We start from the raw sequence: 18035 nt of genomic DNA on the forward strand, positions 1-18035 counted from the left end.
AAATGTCAGGGGAGATAAGCATGCATTGTCTCCATTTTCCGTGTAGTGAGAATGTTTGAGAGTAAAGCATTCTCATGTCTGAAATGTCTCCAATTTTATAACCTTTTAAAATAAAGTAAAATTTAAATTAAAACTAAATCAAATTTAAACAGCAATGCTTTGTATTGTCATCAGTACCAGGAGCAAAGAAAGGGATTAATATCACGAATATACGCTGTCAGAAAAGAACTATCCTAAACTGGTCGTGTGGTTAATACTACGCATTCCAAGAACACTGGTATGACGTCATACACACTGCTCGTCTTGACGCTTGTCAGTGAAAGTTCTGTGACGTCATAGCCTTATCGCTCAACGATTGGCTCCTCGACGTCATTGTCCAGAGCCGTCCGTATCTAAGTCTTCATTCTTTCTCCAGATACAACCCGCATCAGTCGTACTTCATCTAGAGTCCGTATTGTACACAAGAGATAGCCATGAGCGAGATGGACATCGAGGATGACTCAACGAACGGCACAGTAATGCAGAAGAAGTTTAGTGTGCAAGCCTGCAATGTGTTATCAGAGCTGAGGAAGAAGGGGGAACTCTGTGACGCTGTGATCAGGGTGGAGGACACGACATATAAAATCCATAGGGCTATCATGTCCGCCTGCAGCCCTTACTTCCGGGCCCTCTTCACAAACCAGATGTTTGACACGAACAAGCGGGAAGTCACAATTCCCGGAGTGTCTCCAGATATTATGCACATCATTATCGAGTACGCCTACACCAGAGACATCAAGATTGACAGAGAAAATGTAGAACAGCTTCTCCCGGCGGCTGACCAATTCCACGTCACCGGCCTCGTAAGGCTCTGCTGCGATTTCCTTCTGAAGGAGATGTGTGCAGAGAATGTCATTGGAATCAGAGCATTTGCCCGAGCGTATTTCTGTCACAGCCTGGAGCGTCATGCACTGCGCTACCTCCTGCAGCACATCGGCGAGGTCTACACCAACAGCAACGAGTTCCTTCAACTGGATGTGGAGGAAGTATGCGAGATTTTGGGATCTGATGATCTCAATGTAAAGAATGAAGAGATTGTTTTTGATGCTGTTCTTCGATGGATAGATTTCGATCCCGAAAAACGCAAATGTCACATAGCTCGGCTTTTGAAGACAATCCGTCTTGGGCTTCTCACAACACAGTACTTCGTGGAGAAGGTAGGTAATAGAATGTCAATTCATTCCTAGAAAGTTATTCCAGGTGTGTTTCAAATTCGCCCAGAGCAGAAACAGAAAAGCAGAATAGTTGCCACAAAACAAAACGAACTAGCACCCCCCCCCCCAAAAAAAAACAAAACAAAACAAAAAAAAACAAACAAAACAAAACAAAACAAAAAAACAAAAAACAAAAACAAAACAAAAACAAAACAAAACAAAACAAATCCCAAAAAACACAATAAAGGATGTTCCTTTGTTTTTTTTCAGTATATATATACCATGTACGACTATTACATACGAAAAGCTAAATGGAAATAAAACAGTATATATACAGTGGTATGTGACCGCGTGTGGTCACAAAGCAAAATCAATATAAGCAGGGAGCAGAGGGTCCATGGGTGGGTGAACATTTTTGGCAGATTGACTACTGTTTCTAGGACTTCAGTCCTGCTCCATGTAACAGTCCTGTAACACATGGTTTGACCTTAGGCAAGTGACTTTGTTCACCCCGCAGTGAAATAGTGAGATGGTCACATTACTTCTAGCTCCTCTTGGGCATTTTTGGCTCAAGTGTATTGATCCATTAACCTGGTAATAATGTAAAGACAATAAAAGTACATACATTGTAACAGTGACACCGATTTTCTTAGAGTGGAACATATCGCGAGAATCATGTACTGCAATACCCATTCGACAGTACAGAAGATTACCGTATGCATTCAAGCCTGGCAGTGGCAGGAAACTGCTCAGAACACCATGTAGCAATTTTACATAACATCTGTGCACTAACGGATCTGATACAGGTGTATGTGGACAGCGATACTGAGATTCGGGGAGCATGGTGAATGAGCTTTCCAAGGCGACGCGATAGTAAGCGAAAATTGCCTGGATCGCTCCCTACTGGCGACTGAGTGTAAAAAGCTTGGAAATAACAATTGTTGCTGGCTCTTCCAGTGTTGTCATAACCCTTAGTGTGCAGTACACAACCATGTGCTCTGTGTAGGTGACCAGATGGCGGACATACGAACACATGCAGACACCTAGTTGCGAGAAAAGTAACGTGCACTATCGCTGGACAAAATCTTTTGACTGTGTCCCAGTTTACATAACTGCAAATAGGTGCCTTGTGAGGATAGAGGATGTGAGATAACTCGCAGCACCTAACAGGCTGCATGAGTTGAATACTCCATAGGGAGTTGAGTTGGTGAAGACACCCAAGCGCCTTGTATTAGCTGTGTGGATATGCATCCTATATAAATATCCCATCATCACCTTCGATTCGTTTTTGTGTGCTAATGTATCATGCCGCTTCACTAGTCGGGCTACCCGTTGCAGATCCGGGTGGTCATGCTCGCAGACTTGGTTGACACATGTCATCGTATCCCAGTTACATAGATCGATGTTCATGCTGTTGATCACTGGATTGTCTGGTCGAAACCCAAATATTTACACATCGCCGCCATATAGCTGGAATATTGCTGAGTGCGGCGCTAACAAACCAAACACCCACCATTTGTAGGGTCTTGTTCTGAACCTTATGATACATTTCTGAAGAAGAAATTTTAACTGAGTGAGTGAGTGAGTGAGTTTAGTTTTAGGCCTCTTTTAGCAATATTCCAGCAATATCACGGCGGGACACCAGAAAATGGGCTTGACACACTGAATCGAACGCGGGTCTTCGGCGTGACGAACGAACGCTTTAACCACTAGGCTACCCCACCACCCAAAAATCTTAACTAGACCTGTAACATGTATAGTAGCTGTCGTGGTCAATTACCTTACATTTACCGATTTTAACAAATGGGCTTTCCGCCGGAGCACTTTAGAAGAATAATTTTACCGAAGCCATGCTTATCTCTAGGTGAAGTCCCACCCCTATGTCAAGGAAATAGATGCATGTAAACCAATCATCATTGAGACTTTGAAGTTCCTGTATGACCTCGACATGGATGAAGACAAGGAGGTGGACCTCAACAATCCTCTCGCCAAGCCTCGCGTGCCACACGAGATCTTGTTCGTGATTGGTGGGTGGAGTGGAGGGTCGCCCACAAACATGGTGGAAACGTATGACACGCGAGCAGACAGGTGGATTGTCTCTAACAACGTCGACACAGGTAAGACAGACACGTGATTTCTTTTTCAGTGTTGTTGAAAATTAAAGATTTATTGAGGAACAATGCACTCACATACACATATAGTTCACATACACACATGTGGGTTCTAGTTAGGGCATATTCCATGTAAAATTCATCTAATAATGAATAAAATACGTTTTTTCTGTGCATCAAACCAGTCTAGGTCAGAGGAAAACCCTATATCTGTACAACCCATCAAAAGTTTAAAGCTCTCACTATTTGTTTCATTCATGTATATGGTTACATCGAGGATGAATTTCGCCACTATCTACGGGGAACCAACTCCAAACTTATGCAAATGCACTGGACAAACTTGGTACAAACTACGAGCAATTAACGTGCACGTGAACAGCTGCGTTTGGTGTATTTTTTAAAGTGTTCGTCCATTTTCACTGATTTTATCAATTATTGACATCATGAAAATAATCTTTTCGACGTTATGTAGTTGTTTTACAAATAGTTTACATCTGTTCATGTGTAAACAGTGTCTTTAAACAGAATGGATTATTTTTCAAAATCTAATTCAGAACAGTTGACTTAAGTATGTGGCTTCATTAATTTTTATACCAGTAAGTCTAAACGTTTAATAGGTAGTGTTTTCACCGAGCATGATACTAGGGGTAAATGATCACACTCGAATTTATGCATGTTTTCACATGACCAGGTCCACGTGCCTATCACGGCACCGTCGCCCTCGACCATCACATCTACGTCATAGGCGGCTTCGACGGTATGGAATACTTCAACAGTGTCAGGGTCTTCAACCCCATCAACAGTCAGTGGACGGAGGCTGCACCTATGAACGCAAAGAGGTTAGAAGCCGTTGCGCTTAGATAATGTTCAGATGTGGTTTCTATGTCGGAGTTCTGAGTTTGGTTCTAGAAATCTATGACTATACAAGAGGTGAGCTCTTTGACTTGAGCTCTCACGTTTTTGACTGCCCGATTATTTGCAACTTTGACAATAATAATTTGATAATAACATTTAAGAAAATAAATATTTTCTCTATACCTGCATGACATCAACCGAGGAATCGCGAATACAAAACACAAACGAAGTAGTGTTCTTTGGAGAGGAAATCAAAATCGCTTTGAAAACATGAGCATTTTATAAAGAATTTCGCGATAGGATTTCGCTGGCATAAAACAAGAGAAATCTTAAATCTGGTGTCATGGCGACAGTAATTCACATAAGCGTCGGAATTTCAGGTATCCGGTATTCTGTAGGTGTAACAATGCTTGTAACGTCATATATGGCGAAAGCGTTTTGAAGGATGGGGCCTTTTTCATTTTGTTGTGGCATTCAAATTAACATCTTTTGGGCCATATCAATGTACACAGCTGTTACAAGTATCAGTAAGACTGGGATTAGCAAGTAGACTACACAACCGCCACATGCCGAAGCTTCAACAATTGCAATCTTTAACATTTCTCTCAGGTGCTACGTCAGCGTTGCTGTTCTTGACAAGTATATCTATGCCATGGGAGGCTTTGACGGCCATGTGCGACAGAATACAGCCGAGAGGTACTTGAAGAAGAACAACCAGTGGAGCCTTATACAGCCCATGAACCATCAGAGAAGCGACGCAAGCGCAACTACCCTGGAAGGTGAGTGAGTGGGTGAGTGAGTGACTTTCGGTTTAAACCGCACTTTGCAATATTCCAGCAATATGGCGGCGCTCTATTTATAATCGAATCTGGACCAGACAATCCAGTGACCAACATCATGACCATCGATCTGCACAAATGGGAACTGATGACATGTGTCAACCAGGGTCGAATGCTTGAGTGAGTGTGTATATGAGTGAGTGAGTGAGGATCTTACTGTTAGTGGATTAGTGAGCGAGCGAGTAACGATTAGTCAGATATTTGTGTGAAGAAAGTCTGAGACATATCTCTACATTATATAGGCCCACCCATAAGCCTTACCTACAGTCAATCTAAGCATGTAAATACATGTGTGAATCTCGGTTGGAACCCATCTGTAGAGGAGCTGTGCAGATTGGCAAGCCTCGGGACAAAGATTTACAGCGCCTCCTGCGAATGTGCCACCTGTAACTTCGAACACCTCATTGGTCAGGATGGCAGCTCTGATCAACTGGCAGCGTTCACACTAAGCAGATATGATAAGTCATAGAACAAAGCATCCGAGTACGGTTAAAAAACCTTGCACTAAGGGGCCGGTGAGGTAGCCCAGCAGTTAAACCGTCCGCTCGTCACGCCGAAGACCTGGGAAGGTTTCACCACTTGGGTACATTGTGTGAAGGTCATTTCCGGTGTCCCCTGTCGTGATATTGCTGGAATATTGCTGAAAAGCACAGCAAAACCAATTTCACCCACAAAAGCTGAGATATTATGCATGGCAACCATACAGACCTAATTGTTACAATGTCAAGAGCAGTGCCATATTGTTAATGATCAAAGACTTCAACCATTTCCAATCGCCTAAAATTGTACGCACCGTATTTTCACACATATAGGTAAGATTTACATCTGCGGAGGGTTTAACGGGCAGGAGTGCCTCAACACCGCGGAGTGTTTCGACCCCAACACTAATCAGTGGACTCTCATCACCCCCATGCGCAACAGACGGAGCGGCGTCGGAGTGATCGCCTACAGGGGCTGCGTGTATGCATTGGGAGGGTTCAACGGCATCACGCGGATGAATACAGGAGAGAGGTTCAACCCTCAGACCAACACCTGGCAGACTATTCCAGAGATGTACAACCCTAGGAGTAATTTTGCCATCGAGGTAAGGGACTTAACTACTATCAAATTAAAGTTAATATACGGCATTATACAATAATACATTGTGGTTAATAGCACAATATCACACATTTTCGACAATATTTTGCCCCATATTTTATATAGTGAAGACATATTTACGAACAGGCTCCAAACAGATAACACTTACCTTATATGGAATGTAAAATTTTAATGATTGTTCCGTACATCGAATATTGTCGCATGCGGTGTTGTGGGTGTTTGCCGAACTGGCCTCAATCGCAGGATATTCATAAAGAGCGCTCCAAGGGAAGCAACTCTGTCGGGTTCTCGTGAGTGAGTGAGTGAGTGAGTTTAGTTTTACTCCGCACTCGGCTATATTCCAGCAATATGGTGGAGGTCTGTTAATAATCGAGTCTTTACCACACAATCCAGTGATCAACAGCAGGAGCACCGATCTGCGCATTTGGGAACCGATGACATATAAGTGGTAGTTTTCCTAAGGGCTGATAGTTAGTATCATTGCGAGATATGCATTATGTATTTTTCGAGAAATGTGGTGTGACATTGTGTCTTTAAAATGTCGGCTATGTGTTAGCTGGGTTCAAAGCTGTCTCTTGCTTTCATATTCATCCGATATATTCATAGCGATCTACATCTGAAACAAGCACCCCACAGTGTAGAGTGGGAACGGTTTTCGGCCGCTTTTCGCAATATTGCAGCTAGCAATGTCGGGTACGTCGTTCACACCAGATATTGGATTCATTGGGTCTTCGGCTTTCACGAGCAAACTGTGGCGCAACGGAGAGAAAATGACCAGTTGATGCGAGCGAAGCAAGCAAAGGTTGGCAACGTACTTCCCTCGCTTCGGTTCGAAAAATATTTTTCATGTCAAAATAAAATATCATAACCATCAGCTGTATACACCCATTTCCTCACAGGCTTCTTATCTCAGATTCCAGTTCCATAGATAATTAATAGTTACTCACGTAGAATATATTTTATTCAACATTTTAAGAGCCACTCGTGGTATGTCAGATTCCCCCTATACCAGCTTTAGGTTCAACGGGCTAGTCCAGCACACAGATGGACGACTTCGCACTATACCAAGATGTAGAGCCTGGGCTCAAAATACGAGTTTATTTCTATGAACTAGTCTTCAGCGTGACGAGTACTGTGACGCTTTAATCACAAGGCTACCCCACCAAACCCACCAGACATTGTACCAGCACGATATTCGAACCCAGGTTTTCGGCGTTTTCGGGCTCCACCGCCCTTACTGCCTTTGTTTATAAGGGACATTATCTGTTGGAATGGTATTCAAGAAGTTCACAGAGGAAGGACAACGTAAATTTCATGAATTACTCCTTCTGGTTTATTATTGCGAAAAACGAGACGGATGCGCCTTCCAATGACGCCATATTTTGATGTGTGAGTTTCAGGACGCGACCGACAAATCACGGAACGGAGCCGAGAAATCACCGAAGATTGCCGAGTTTGTTTCAAAGGGCGTTGTGTTTCTGTTATTACCGTTAAACTACCGATATCGCTGCAATTGTTTCGCGAGTGGGCTGCGTTTGTTTACATATGAGATGCAATTCCTTCAAATTTGCCGTAATTCCTTCCATTACTTAGGGGCCTGAGATATGTCCAAGAAATGTACCTGGATTTTCCGCAATTGAGCCCTGTGCTTAATAACGGAAAAGCACTGGGTTAGTCGACTGCATACTAACTTGAAGAGAATACACCGCGGTACACAAATACAGCTCAAGTCGGAAAATGGCAAGTGCTACGAAACTCACGCATTGCCACCTGTTGCTCTGTGGTTGTTGTCGTAAGGGGAGGTCACTCTTATTACCACAGCGTGTGTGGTAATATTTGCCTACGACATAACACCTGTCGCAACATATACACAAATTCATATTTACTTTGACTTCCTTGCTGTAACGTTTGATAACGGTGTAAAAATTTGAAAAAAATGTTGGTCTGTGCCATACACCAGAAACTGCTAGCCAAATAGATGTCCTTTAAAAATATTTTAAGGAAAAAAAAGAACAATATGAACTGTGTGTTGCCGAGGAGACAGAGCCCCTGCCGTAATGTTTCTAGCCTTTCGACATAATTATGCTCGACCAAGCATAGACTGAGCATACTCTTAAATAGTTGTCTACTTTTGAAAATGTCATACACTGATTTGGTTTCAAACATCGAACCAGGCCAGCACCCACTAATAGGATAACTGTATGCCATAGAAGCGCCGGGAAAATATCACCGAATGAAGAAATGCTGCACACTGGGCCTTTGGCCAGTCTAACTAAACTTTGGCTGAGAAGACAAATCTCAGTCTCAGTATGATCAGTGTAACGAATAACACTGAGTCAAGTTTTACTTTGACGGGACTCTTGGCCGTATTTATAGTATATATTTATGCATATTTACACAAGATTGTTGTCAAATTTGAAATATTGCCAGAACAGCTTCTCTTAAAGATATGTTATATCCCCGAAGCATACCATTCTGTTTACCCGAAGCATACCATTCTGTTTACCCGAAGCATACCATTCTGTTTACCCGAACCATACCATTCTGTTTACTATTCCGAGTTAAAATTGGGCATAACATTCAGTCCATCAGTCGGCCTGCAGTGATGATAAATCTTTATGACAGACAGGGAGCGGGTTCAAGGGCAGGGTTTACCATGGTTAAATCTTTATGACACACAGGGGGCGGGTTCAAGATCAGGGTTTACCATGGTTAAATCTTTATGTCAGAGAGGGAGCGGGTTCAAGAGCAGGGTTTGCCATGGTTAAATCTTTATGACACACAGGGGGCGGGTTCAAGATCAGGGTTTACCATGGTTAAATCTTTATGACAGAACAGGGAGCGGGTTCAAGGGCAGGGTTTACCATGGTTAAATCTTTATGACACACAGGGGGCGGGTTCAAGATCAGGGTTTACCATGGTTAAATCTTTATGTCAGAGAGGGAGCGGGTTCAAGAGCAGGGTTTGCCATGGTTAAATCTTTATGACAGACAGTCGGTGGGTTCAAGATCAGGGTTTACCATGGTTAAATCTTTATGACAGACAGGGGGCGGGTTCAAGATCAGGGTTTGCCATGTCTTTAAAGGGCATTTAGAAGTGAAATACATAAGAATGAAGATTTTTATGGATATCAACTTCTTTATATGAGAACACAACGTTTCAGGTGATGAAGGAGTAAGCATTAACTCCAAAACGTTGTGTTCTCATATAAAGAAGTTGATATCCATAAAAATCTTCATTCTTAGGGTTTGCCATGGTTAAATCTTTATGACAGACAGGGGGCGGGTTCAAGAACAGGGTTTATCATGGTTAAATCGTTATGACAGACAGGCAGCGGGTTCAAGAGTAGCGTTTACCATGGTTAAATCTTTATGACAGACAGGCAGCGGGTTCAAGAGTAGGGTTTACCATTATAACCACCGCTAGTATTCTTCTCCACTACAGTTTCAGTTCAGCTGCACAGAAGAATCAATTAAGGTTTAAACGGGGATGGGTTGGTTAGTTGTTACGTACACAATCGAATCTGGACCACACAATCCAGTGATGAACAGCATGAGCATCGTTCTACGCATATGGGATACGGTGGCGTGTGAACCAAGTCAATGAGTATCACCATCCACCACCTCACGGGTATTTGAGAGGCCAGAGACACGATGGGTGACAAACCTTAATCTGTGTCAACAGAATTTCCTGACCACAAAGCAAATATTAAGTTCGCTTCTTGTTCTGTTTATTGCCATTCTCGATAATCATCCTTGATTATCGAGGATGGTACATTGCTCGGTACCTATGCTACACACTTAGGATATCTCATCACGAAAACGTTTTGTTACATAAAGATAAAGTGAATATTTGAAGAAGTTGGATATCGTGGTTTGTGTGCATACCGTATGCGACGGGATGTGACAGCTGGAGCGCTTATTTGTGTTACTCAGTTATTTCCCTTTACCCTTCTTCTAATCACACTTCACGCCTGAGAGGGTTCGTAAGTCTCAATACGTCCAAAGTCAGTGTAAACATCCAAAGTCAATGTAAACATGCCAGGATTTTTAAACGTAGTATTCTTGTTATTTTAATTTTAGGTAACATTTTTTGCAGTCGGCAGAGGGGATGGTGTAAATCCAGCTAGGGTCCGTGCAGATAGCACAGACACTGTGTTAGTGCCCATGGTTCCTAGTATGGTTATTTACCTTCAGTTGTTGGCGATCTATAGCCTATTTTTCTATTATAGTGTCCCCTAGCGCTAAAATGTTTTAGATTTAATTACTAATGCTACATGTATATCAGTGATGTTCTAGTTATTTTACTGTCCTTCGTTGACAGGAATGTATAATCTATCTTTCATTATTGTTGATCAATATAATTATTGTTTTAGTCGCGATATAGCTGAAAAACTGTCAGAGTTGACTTTAAATTTTAACTCATTCACTAATCACAGTTCATTATATTTTGACCACGTGTTTATCCTGAGGTAAACCTGGGCAAGAGTTATCTCCCCTTATCAAATTCAGTTTGAGGCGGACTTCTGGATGCCAACTTCTGGAGGAAAGTATAAGCTTAATTACTTCCTCCTTTATCACGTCAATGGATGGGGGAAGTAGATATGTACATATGAAAACAATACAAGTGATAGGATAACCACAAGTCACAGTTAACACCGCAAGACGGCTCTGGATTCCATTCACATACTGTACGACATTGACTGCTTATAGTAACGCTGCAATGATTACAACGATACTATATCGTAAGTCAATCAGTGTCTTAACTTTGAACTTTGTTACTTACTTGTAACGCTGGGGACCACAGGTGAGACTTGTAACATGTGATATTTTGGGATAAGACAGTGAATACAGAGTCCAGTAGTTTGGGGATATGTCCCATCCGGGATTCGAACCCGACTTCACAGAGTGAGGCATCTAATCGCCAGCACATATACTCAGCCGTGTAACTCGTTCAGCCATTGCAGCTCTCATAAAACTGAAGTCTGACAACAGGTGATCTATATCACGCACTTTGTGAACCTCTTACAATTGTAAATTGGTGCGAAGCTAGGTGTGTGTGTGTGTGTGTAAGAGAGAGAGAGAGAGAGAGAGAGAGAGAGAGAGAGAGAGAGAGAGAGAGAGAGAGAGAGAGAGAGAGAGAGAGAGAGAGAGAGAGAGAGAGAGAGAGTGTGTGTGTGTGTGTATGTGTGTGTTCGTGTACATCGGGTGGTCTGGCTCAATGACTTAATTGACACGCGTCATTGTATCCCAGTTGCGTAGATCGATGCTCATACTGTTGGTCACTGGCTTGTCTGGTAACTACCAGATTATTTAAAGTTATAAATATCCGATCTCATGATTCGCCTTTTACAACAAGCATGAGTTGCAGATCAGTTTTAACCCGGATCTTCACGGATGCGTATTGTTGAACTATGTTTATATATATAATTTCAAACATACCAATAAGAAAAACAAATTATGTTTCAATATTTATTCTGTCTTGGTCAATTCACAGCAATGTCTAAAATTCACAGCATGGGTAAAATGTTCTTTGTGGAGGGCTAAATAAAAATGAAACAGCTGTATTTACAAATGTAAGGAATAAATTCATATGCACTCATCACCTTGTTTGTACAAAGTCTGGGACAGCATGCATGTATAGGTGCACGTGATGTTTATAAGGTACATTTCTTTCACATATTTTGTCTAGACTTCTGGAACAGAAAAAGCCATTGTGAAAAGTCGCTTGGAATTGCGCCAGATTTAGATCTCAGGTCGAAGTGTCCTCTTTTTATGACATAACCCAGTCAATTTATTACACAACGCATTTTTATTTGAAGAAAAGCGGTTGCATGCATGTCTGTTGTGTAACGCTGCTCTCAGCAATATTCCAGGCAGTCTGTAAACAATAGAATCTTGACCAGGCAATCAAGTGTTTTATCGATATGTTACAGTCACCTTCTGAAATCAGCCATTTCGTGAAACAGCAATCCATATACTTCAGTCATTTCACGAAATTTCATTTCAACTATATGTGGTGGAGAGGAGTTTTAGAGTTGTGATGCTCTGGACACAGCAAGTGTCAAACAAACAGGTGTAAATGCTTCAAAGCCAAGCTGAATGGCAACATTCGCTGCCACAATAGTTTTAAGTGTAAAGTGATAATAAGTAATGTTCTAATTGTAATCCACTTTGTGGCTTACATTATTGATTGAAATTTCATGAAATGACTGAATATATTGATTGTTTTTAGACGAAATGACACAATATGACTGACTCTCTTAGTCATTTCATCGTTTGCTATTTCATGAATTGACTTATTTCAAGATCTGACTGTATATACGGAGATATACGGAGTAAGTTTGTGGGGTGGGCGTAGGGGTGGGAGAGCACCCGTTCCTACTGACAAACATGAGAAACTGATAACTGTACTTCTGATATTCCGTTAGGTTGTTTGGGAAAAGATTAGTCACTGATTGTAATAAAACACATGTTACAGAAATGTGTTCACTTTTGTCAGTAAACATTATATATTAGTAATCAGGCATACATGTATTTCTAAATTAATTTGAAACAGACAAAATCTCAAGAATGTTATACATGACTTTGCAAGAAAAGTCTCCCAATATACTGTAATAAAAACAATCGTATACAATACTTTAAAAGTGTAAAAAAAATCCCACAAAAACCTGAAGTGTTAAGTTACAAGCATTTAAGTTTACGTCTTTGAAGTTTTCATACAAATAGGTAAAAAACATTATATTGCTATATTTTGCTAAATGTATGGTGAAGTAGGAAAGGCGTGTTAACGTGCAACGAATGCGGTTTCCGATCAATTCCACATGGAATTGGAATAAACGTCTGGAATATTTCAGGGCCTTAGAAGAAACATCATATAATCCTAGAGTTCTGTAAGTCATCAATATTGCGCCTTCTATGTGTGTCAGAGTGACCCAACCGCAAATATTCTCAATCTATTGTTATAAAAAGAGCAGTCGTGTTTTTCATTATGGCAAACGGTAGCACCTGGGAGGAAAGACAGACGTACCACGTTACCCGATCGGAAGGGCCATTGTTCAGAAAAAACGTGGTTTGTCTGAAACTCGGCTTTCAAGTGTTTTCGTCGAGCAGTTAAAAACGACGCTTTCATGGCTACAGAAATATCACAGGGTTGCATCATCATTCGGTTTTGGCAAGAGCGGTATATAACATGTAAAAATGGACGGGCAGATACTATCTGACAACAGATGTATATACCTTGTTGGTAGCGGTTCTGTTCACTCTGTCTGTTTCATGTAATTGTGTTTTACTTTAAGTTAAAAAGCAAGAGAAATGGATTTCAACTTCTTTATTGTGAATAATACTACGTTTCGGAGTGTGTGCTTGCTTCTTGAGACTCATCACATGATGAAGGAGCAAGCGTACTCAGTGAACCTTCGTATTATTCACTATGAAGAAGAAATCCACAAATCTTTTCCTTCTTACGCACTCCACTTCTAAATGCCCTTCAAAGATTTGTTTTCTGTTTTTAACAAAACAAAACAAAACAAAAACAAAACAAAAAACAAACAAAACAAAACAAACAAACAAACAAACAAAAAAAACACCCCAAAACATTGTATGAAGATGTTTGCTTTCGTTGCTTTTGCACTCTACACACATGCGTGCGTGATTATGTAAAGACAGATACATACACGGAAAGGCGGACAGACAAAAATGCTCATTGATTAGTTTATCAAACTGATTTGTTGAGAAACATATGGTCAGCTGTATTCCAATGGCACATTACGCAAATCAATGGTTAACTTCTGTGCTAAGGTTACAATGAGTAGCTGAGCTTACGTCGTATGGGCAGTATTTCAGGCATATAGCGACGAGACGAAGGCCTAGATTTTCGAAGTTCTCTTAGTCTTAGCCTCAAGATAGTCGTAAGTGCCATTAAGTTACGACTATCTTAGCGCAAAGAGAGTTTCGAAAATCGAGGCCCAAGTCTGCATACATAAACACTTTCAAAGTTAATGGTTGCCAAGGATACTCTTGTATAGTTCACAATGTACATTCACAGCGGGCGATAGGGTAGCCTAGTGGGGGAAGCGTTCGCACGTCTGGGGTTCGGTTCTCCCCCAGAGTGATATGTAAGGTAATGGGGTTTTCCTTCTTGCTAAACATTGCGCCCGCTGCAATCACTAACACACGTACGGTGCGTTCACGTACAATATGGATGGCGTCAAACGGTGAGTATAGTTTTACGCCGTTTTAGCACTATCAAACGGAAACACCAGAACATTATTTCACAAGGGCGAACGATGGAATCACCCGCGATCCGGCCGTCTCTTTGTGACTGACATTTTAAGCCAGTGGTATGTGTCGGTCGAAGTTGAAAATCTGGGTCATCTGTGGGTCAAAAGATGTAATTTCTCGTGGTAGGTCACCTACGTCTTTCACTAGTTGGGCGGTGGCCTGACATGATCCTCATGTTTGACCAGTCAAGGGAGACAACTCGTAGTCTTATCTTAACCCAAATGAAGGGGAACACTGCCACTGTTTCTTTGTAGTTTACAACTCTGTGGCGACGGTCTGTAAAACAGTTGAATCCGGACTAGACAATTCAGTGATCAACAGCATGAACATTGATCTACGAAACTGGCATACAATGACACGTGTCAGCGAGCCTAACCACCCGATCCCCTTAGTCGCCTCTTACAACAAGCAATATAGACCAATTCTAACCCGGATCCTAACGGATGGAAACCACTATAAGACCTTACACGGTCTTTCATCGCGGTCTACAGCTTCACAAATTAACTTGGGGCCTCTCTGTTTCAGGTTATTGATGATATGATATTCTCAATCGGCGGTTTCAACGGGGTCACCACCATCTTCAACGTAGAGTGCTACGACGCCAGTACCGATGAGTGGTAAGTGAGTTATTTCAGCAGTCTATCAGTAACTTCTTTGAATGAAATTTTAGAAGTTGTATAGATGAAGGAAAACCAAGTTCTCCAGGTTACAATTCTATGTATCACTTGCTCGATAGCGGTGTTAGTACCTGCACCGAAACGTCGCGCCCGATTCAATAAAGAAGTCGACTATCCATAGAACTTGATTTTCCTGCATCACAGTAAATTCACTGTACCTAGGGTACCCTGGATTGTCTGGCCCAGACTCTTTAGGTTCAAACCACTTACATATAGCTCGAAAATTGCTGAATGCGGCGTTCAGCAACAAAGAAATCAACCCTGGGAAACGAACCCGGGCCTTTGACGCTACATGCTAACGCTTTAACCGTTGCACAACGCACCGCCCCTTAACTGAGAGGTATCTATACCTGTCGTCACTGTAGATTTGAATCCAGTGACCCGACTTCCCCCTCGTTCACGTCAGATTGGTCATGAACAAAAAGGCGAGTCGTCCTTTGTCCGGCCGGATATGGTCATTATAGAATGGTGTATTGAACGGAACGCCCTCTGGTGCGGATGCTTCTCAACAAAATATCAGCCAAAACATTAACTGACATCGGTTGGGGGCAGCTTAGGATCGCGTGATATCTCGAGAGATTTCATCATTTCTCGTTCAAAGCAGTGAATGAATGGCGTCGCAAATAGACGTTCAACTGGGGCGGAGCGGGGAGGAGGGGGGCATTTTTTGAGAAGGGTCGTGTCGTGCGTATTGCACCACAGACCTTGGAATAACATCTTGTTTACCGTCTGGGAAGACTATTAGTTTTTATGTTATTTATTTAGTTTTACGCAGACAAAATACATGCACACAATTTTATTTTTAAACAAGTCCCTGCATGACTTTCGTTAATCCTGTTACTCTATTTTTGAACCTGTCTGGGATCGACTGACCCACATTCCGCTGTCCCGACACCACAGGGGTGTTTATAAGTTTTGAAAAATAATGTTACAAAATTAATTGTTACAATTTAAATTTTTGTATGAAAACTCCACTCAGCTAAAACGAATGAAAAAAAACCCCGTGAAGCCCGTGTCAAATAGATCAGCTAACTAATATAGTCCCTGTTTGTTCCATTCACCACGAGTCAGGGAACTTGGGGTCTAAGCAAAACATACATGTTATCAAATAATAAATCCAAGATATTACCACTTTGCATGCGTGTATGACAGATATTACTTATCTTTCCACGAATCGGTTCGAAAGGTATCCTCGAGCGAAAGCTGATTCGATACTATTTGAAACAGCGAATCGTAAGACATATAGTATCAAACAGGCACGAATGCATTAATCTGTTTCTAACACTTGCGATAATCGCTAGCTCCGATTTATGTTTCTTGATACATTTTATTTATTTTTGTCACAGTTTATATTTAACAAAGGAAATCCGTATACTTCTTAAACGGGAACTAATTAATCAAAGATGAAGTTAGTGAACAAAATAACGCAAGTGTTATTTGGGGGCCGCTTATCAGAAAGTAATGAAATACATGCTATTCTGTTGTAATTAGAATACTATGGCTTTTCGCCTGTTACCGATGTTATGTACATGCCACATTGGTATTTTCGTTTCTCTGGCATTTCATTGCCAGTAACAATTATATACACCCGAACCGTACCACCCGATTTCATGTTTTGTGTATTTTTTATGTAACCACGTGATGTACGTGTTGTTGACGTGTGCATTGCCTTGCAATGCTTGTACGCAAGTACAGAATTGTCAGTAAATGTTTTGACAAACTACCGGCTATTACCGGTAGCACTGAAAACAAACATATTTTGACTAAGCTTGTGGTCATAGTGACGTATCAACACATTGTGTACAAACATAGCACCTGGGCAATTTGTTTACTGCTTATTTGAAACGTCCACTGGTCACTAAAACAATTTCCACCAATCAATGCATATCTTTTCCTTTGCTTCAGGTATGACGCCACAGATATGAACTTATACCGAAGTGCTCTTAGCGCATGCGTAGTGAAGGGTCTTCCAAACGTTCAGGACTTCATTCACAAAGAGCGCGACAAGGATGAATCAAAACGGAAGAAGACAAACTGAAATGGACGGACTTCCGGTCACGTGGATGAAAATACCAAAAGTGATAACGTTTATATTTGCTATTGTTTATGGTGTACATTATTTATTTTCATGAATATAATTTTGAAAAATATAACCCTAAACATAAAGAGGCTTTTGTAAAAAAGATACGTGTGTTCAGGTCAGGGGAAGAAGATGTTTTTGAATGTGTGTGTGAATGTGTATTTTGAATATGTTACATTGATTGTTGTCAGAGTAGGGTAATATTTTTTCTTTTGTACATGCTCAAATCTTCTGTTAGAAAGATCCCTATATATAGAACCATCACTAATACAAGTAACACAACATAGCGTAGATCAATAATTCATAATACCATGTCTCACTAATTTATGAATAAATAATCACAGAAATGCATGATTTCTCGTGCATTTTTATTGTTTATTTGGAATGAGTGGCGATTCTTGCACAAGTTTCTCAGTCAGAAACCATTTATCTTTGCCAAATATACTCACTATGATTATTTACAAAGAAATGCACTCGTGAAAAACAACATTTGTCAGACGGAAAAAGACACTTGATGAAAATAAAGCAAAGTGATTGTTCCCACGCTAATGCTTCGCGACAGGAAGCAGATGACGTCAGACAGTTAGTAGCCCGTCATCTTCAGTGCAATCGCCTCATTATTCATTTGTCTGTTTTGACTAAACCATCCCACCACAATAACAAAACCCCGCGAAACTGTTCCAGCCGCGCCATTCATAAGACACAAACAGCATACCACGTCCGTTATGGGCCAGTGCCACCAGGCCCTATTCAAACCCAATCCCTCGATACTGGGTACACCGTGGGTTAATCTTAGTCGTTGATCTGTAGTGAACGTACACCCTAAGGTAGGGTGTCCAACAGGGAGCCACGAGTGAAGCTGATGAAACGACACTGAACTGGGTCAATCTCTTGCCATGA

At 41.3% G+C, this 18035-nt stretch overlaps 1 protein-coding gene across 1 annotated transcript; it reads left to right on the forward strand.

Annotated features, from left to right (window-relative positions):
- Window positions 1-473: 473 nt before the first annotated feature.
- On the forward strand, window positions 474-17093 carry LOC137256201 (kelch-like protein 10). The gene is made up of 7 exons (XM_067793919.1): window positions 474-1196; window positions 3058-3310; window positions 3996-4143; window positions 4769-4938; window positions 5811-6082; window positions 14904-14995; window positions 16961-17093. The coding sequence occupies exons 1-7, from the start codon at window positions 474-476 to the stop codon at window positions 17091-17093; spliced, it is 1791 nt and encodes a 596-aa protein (XP_067650020.1).
- Window positions 17094-18035: the final 942 nt, after the last annotated feature.

Source organism: Haliotis asinina, chromosome 11 (assembly GCF_037392515.1).
Source record: "Haliotis asinina isolate JCU_RB_2024 chromosome 11, JCU_Hal_asi_v2, whole genome shotgun sequence".
NCBI classification, from domain to species: domain Eukaryota; kingdom Metazoa; phylum Mollusca; class Gastropoda; order Lepetellida; family Haliotidae; genus Haliotis; species Haliotis asinina.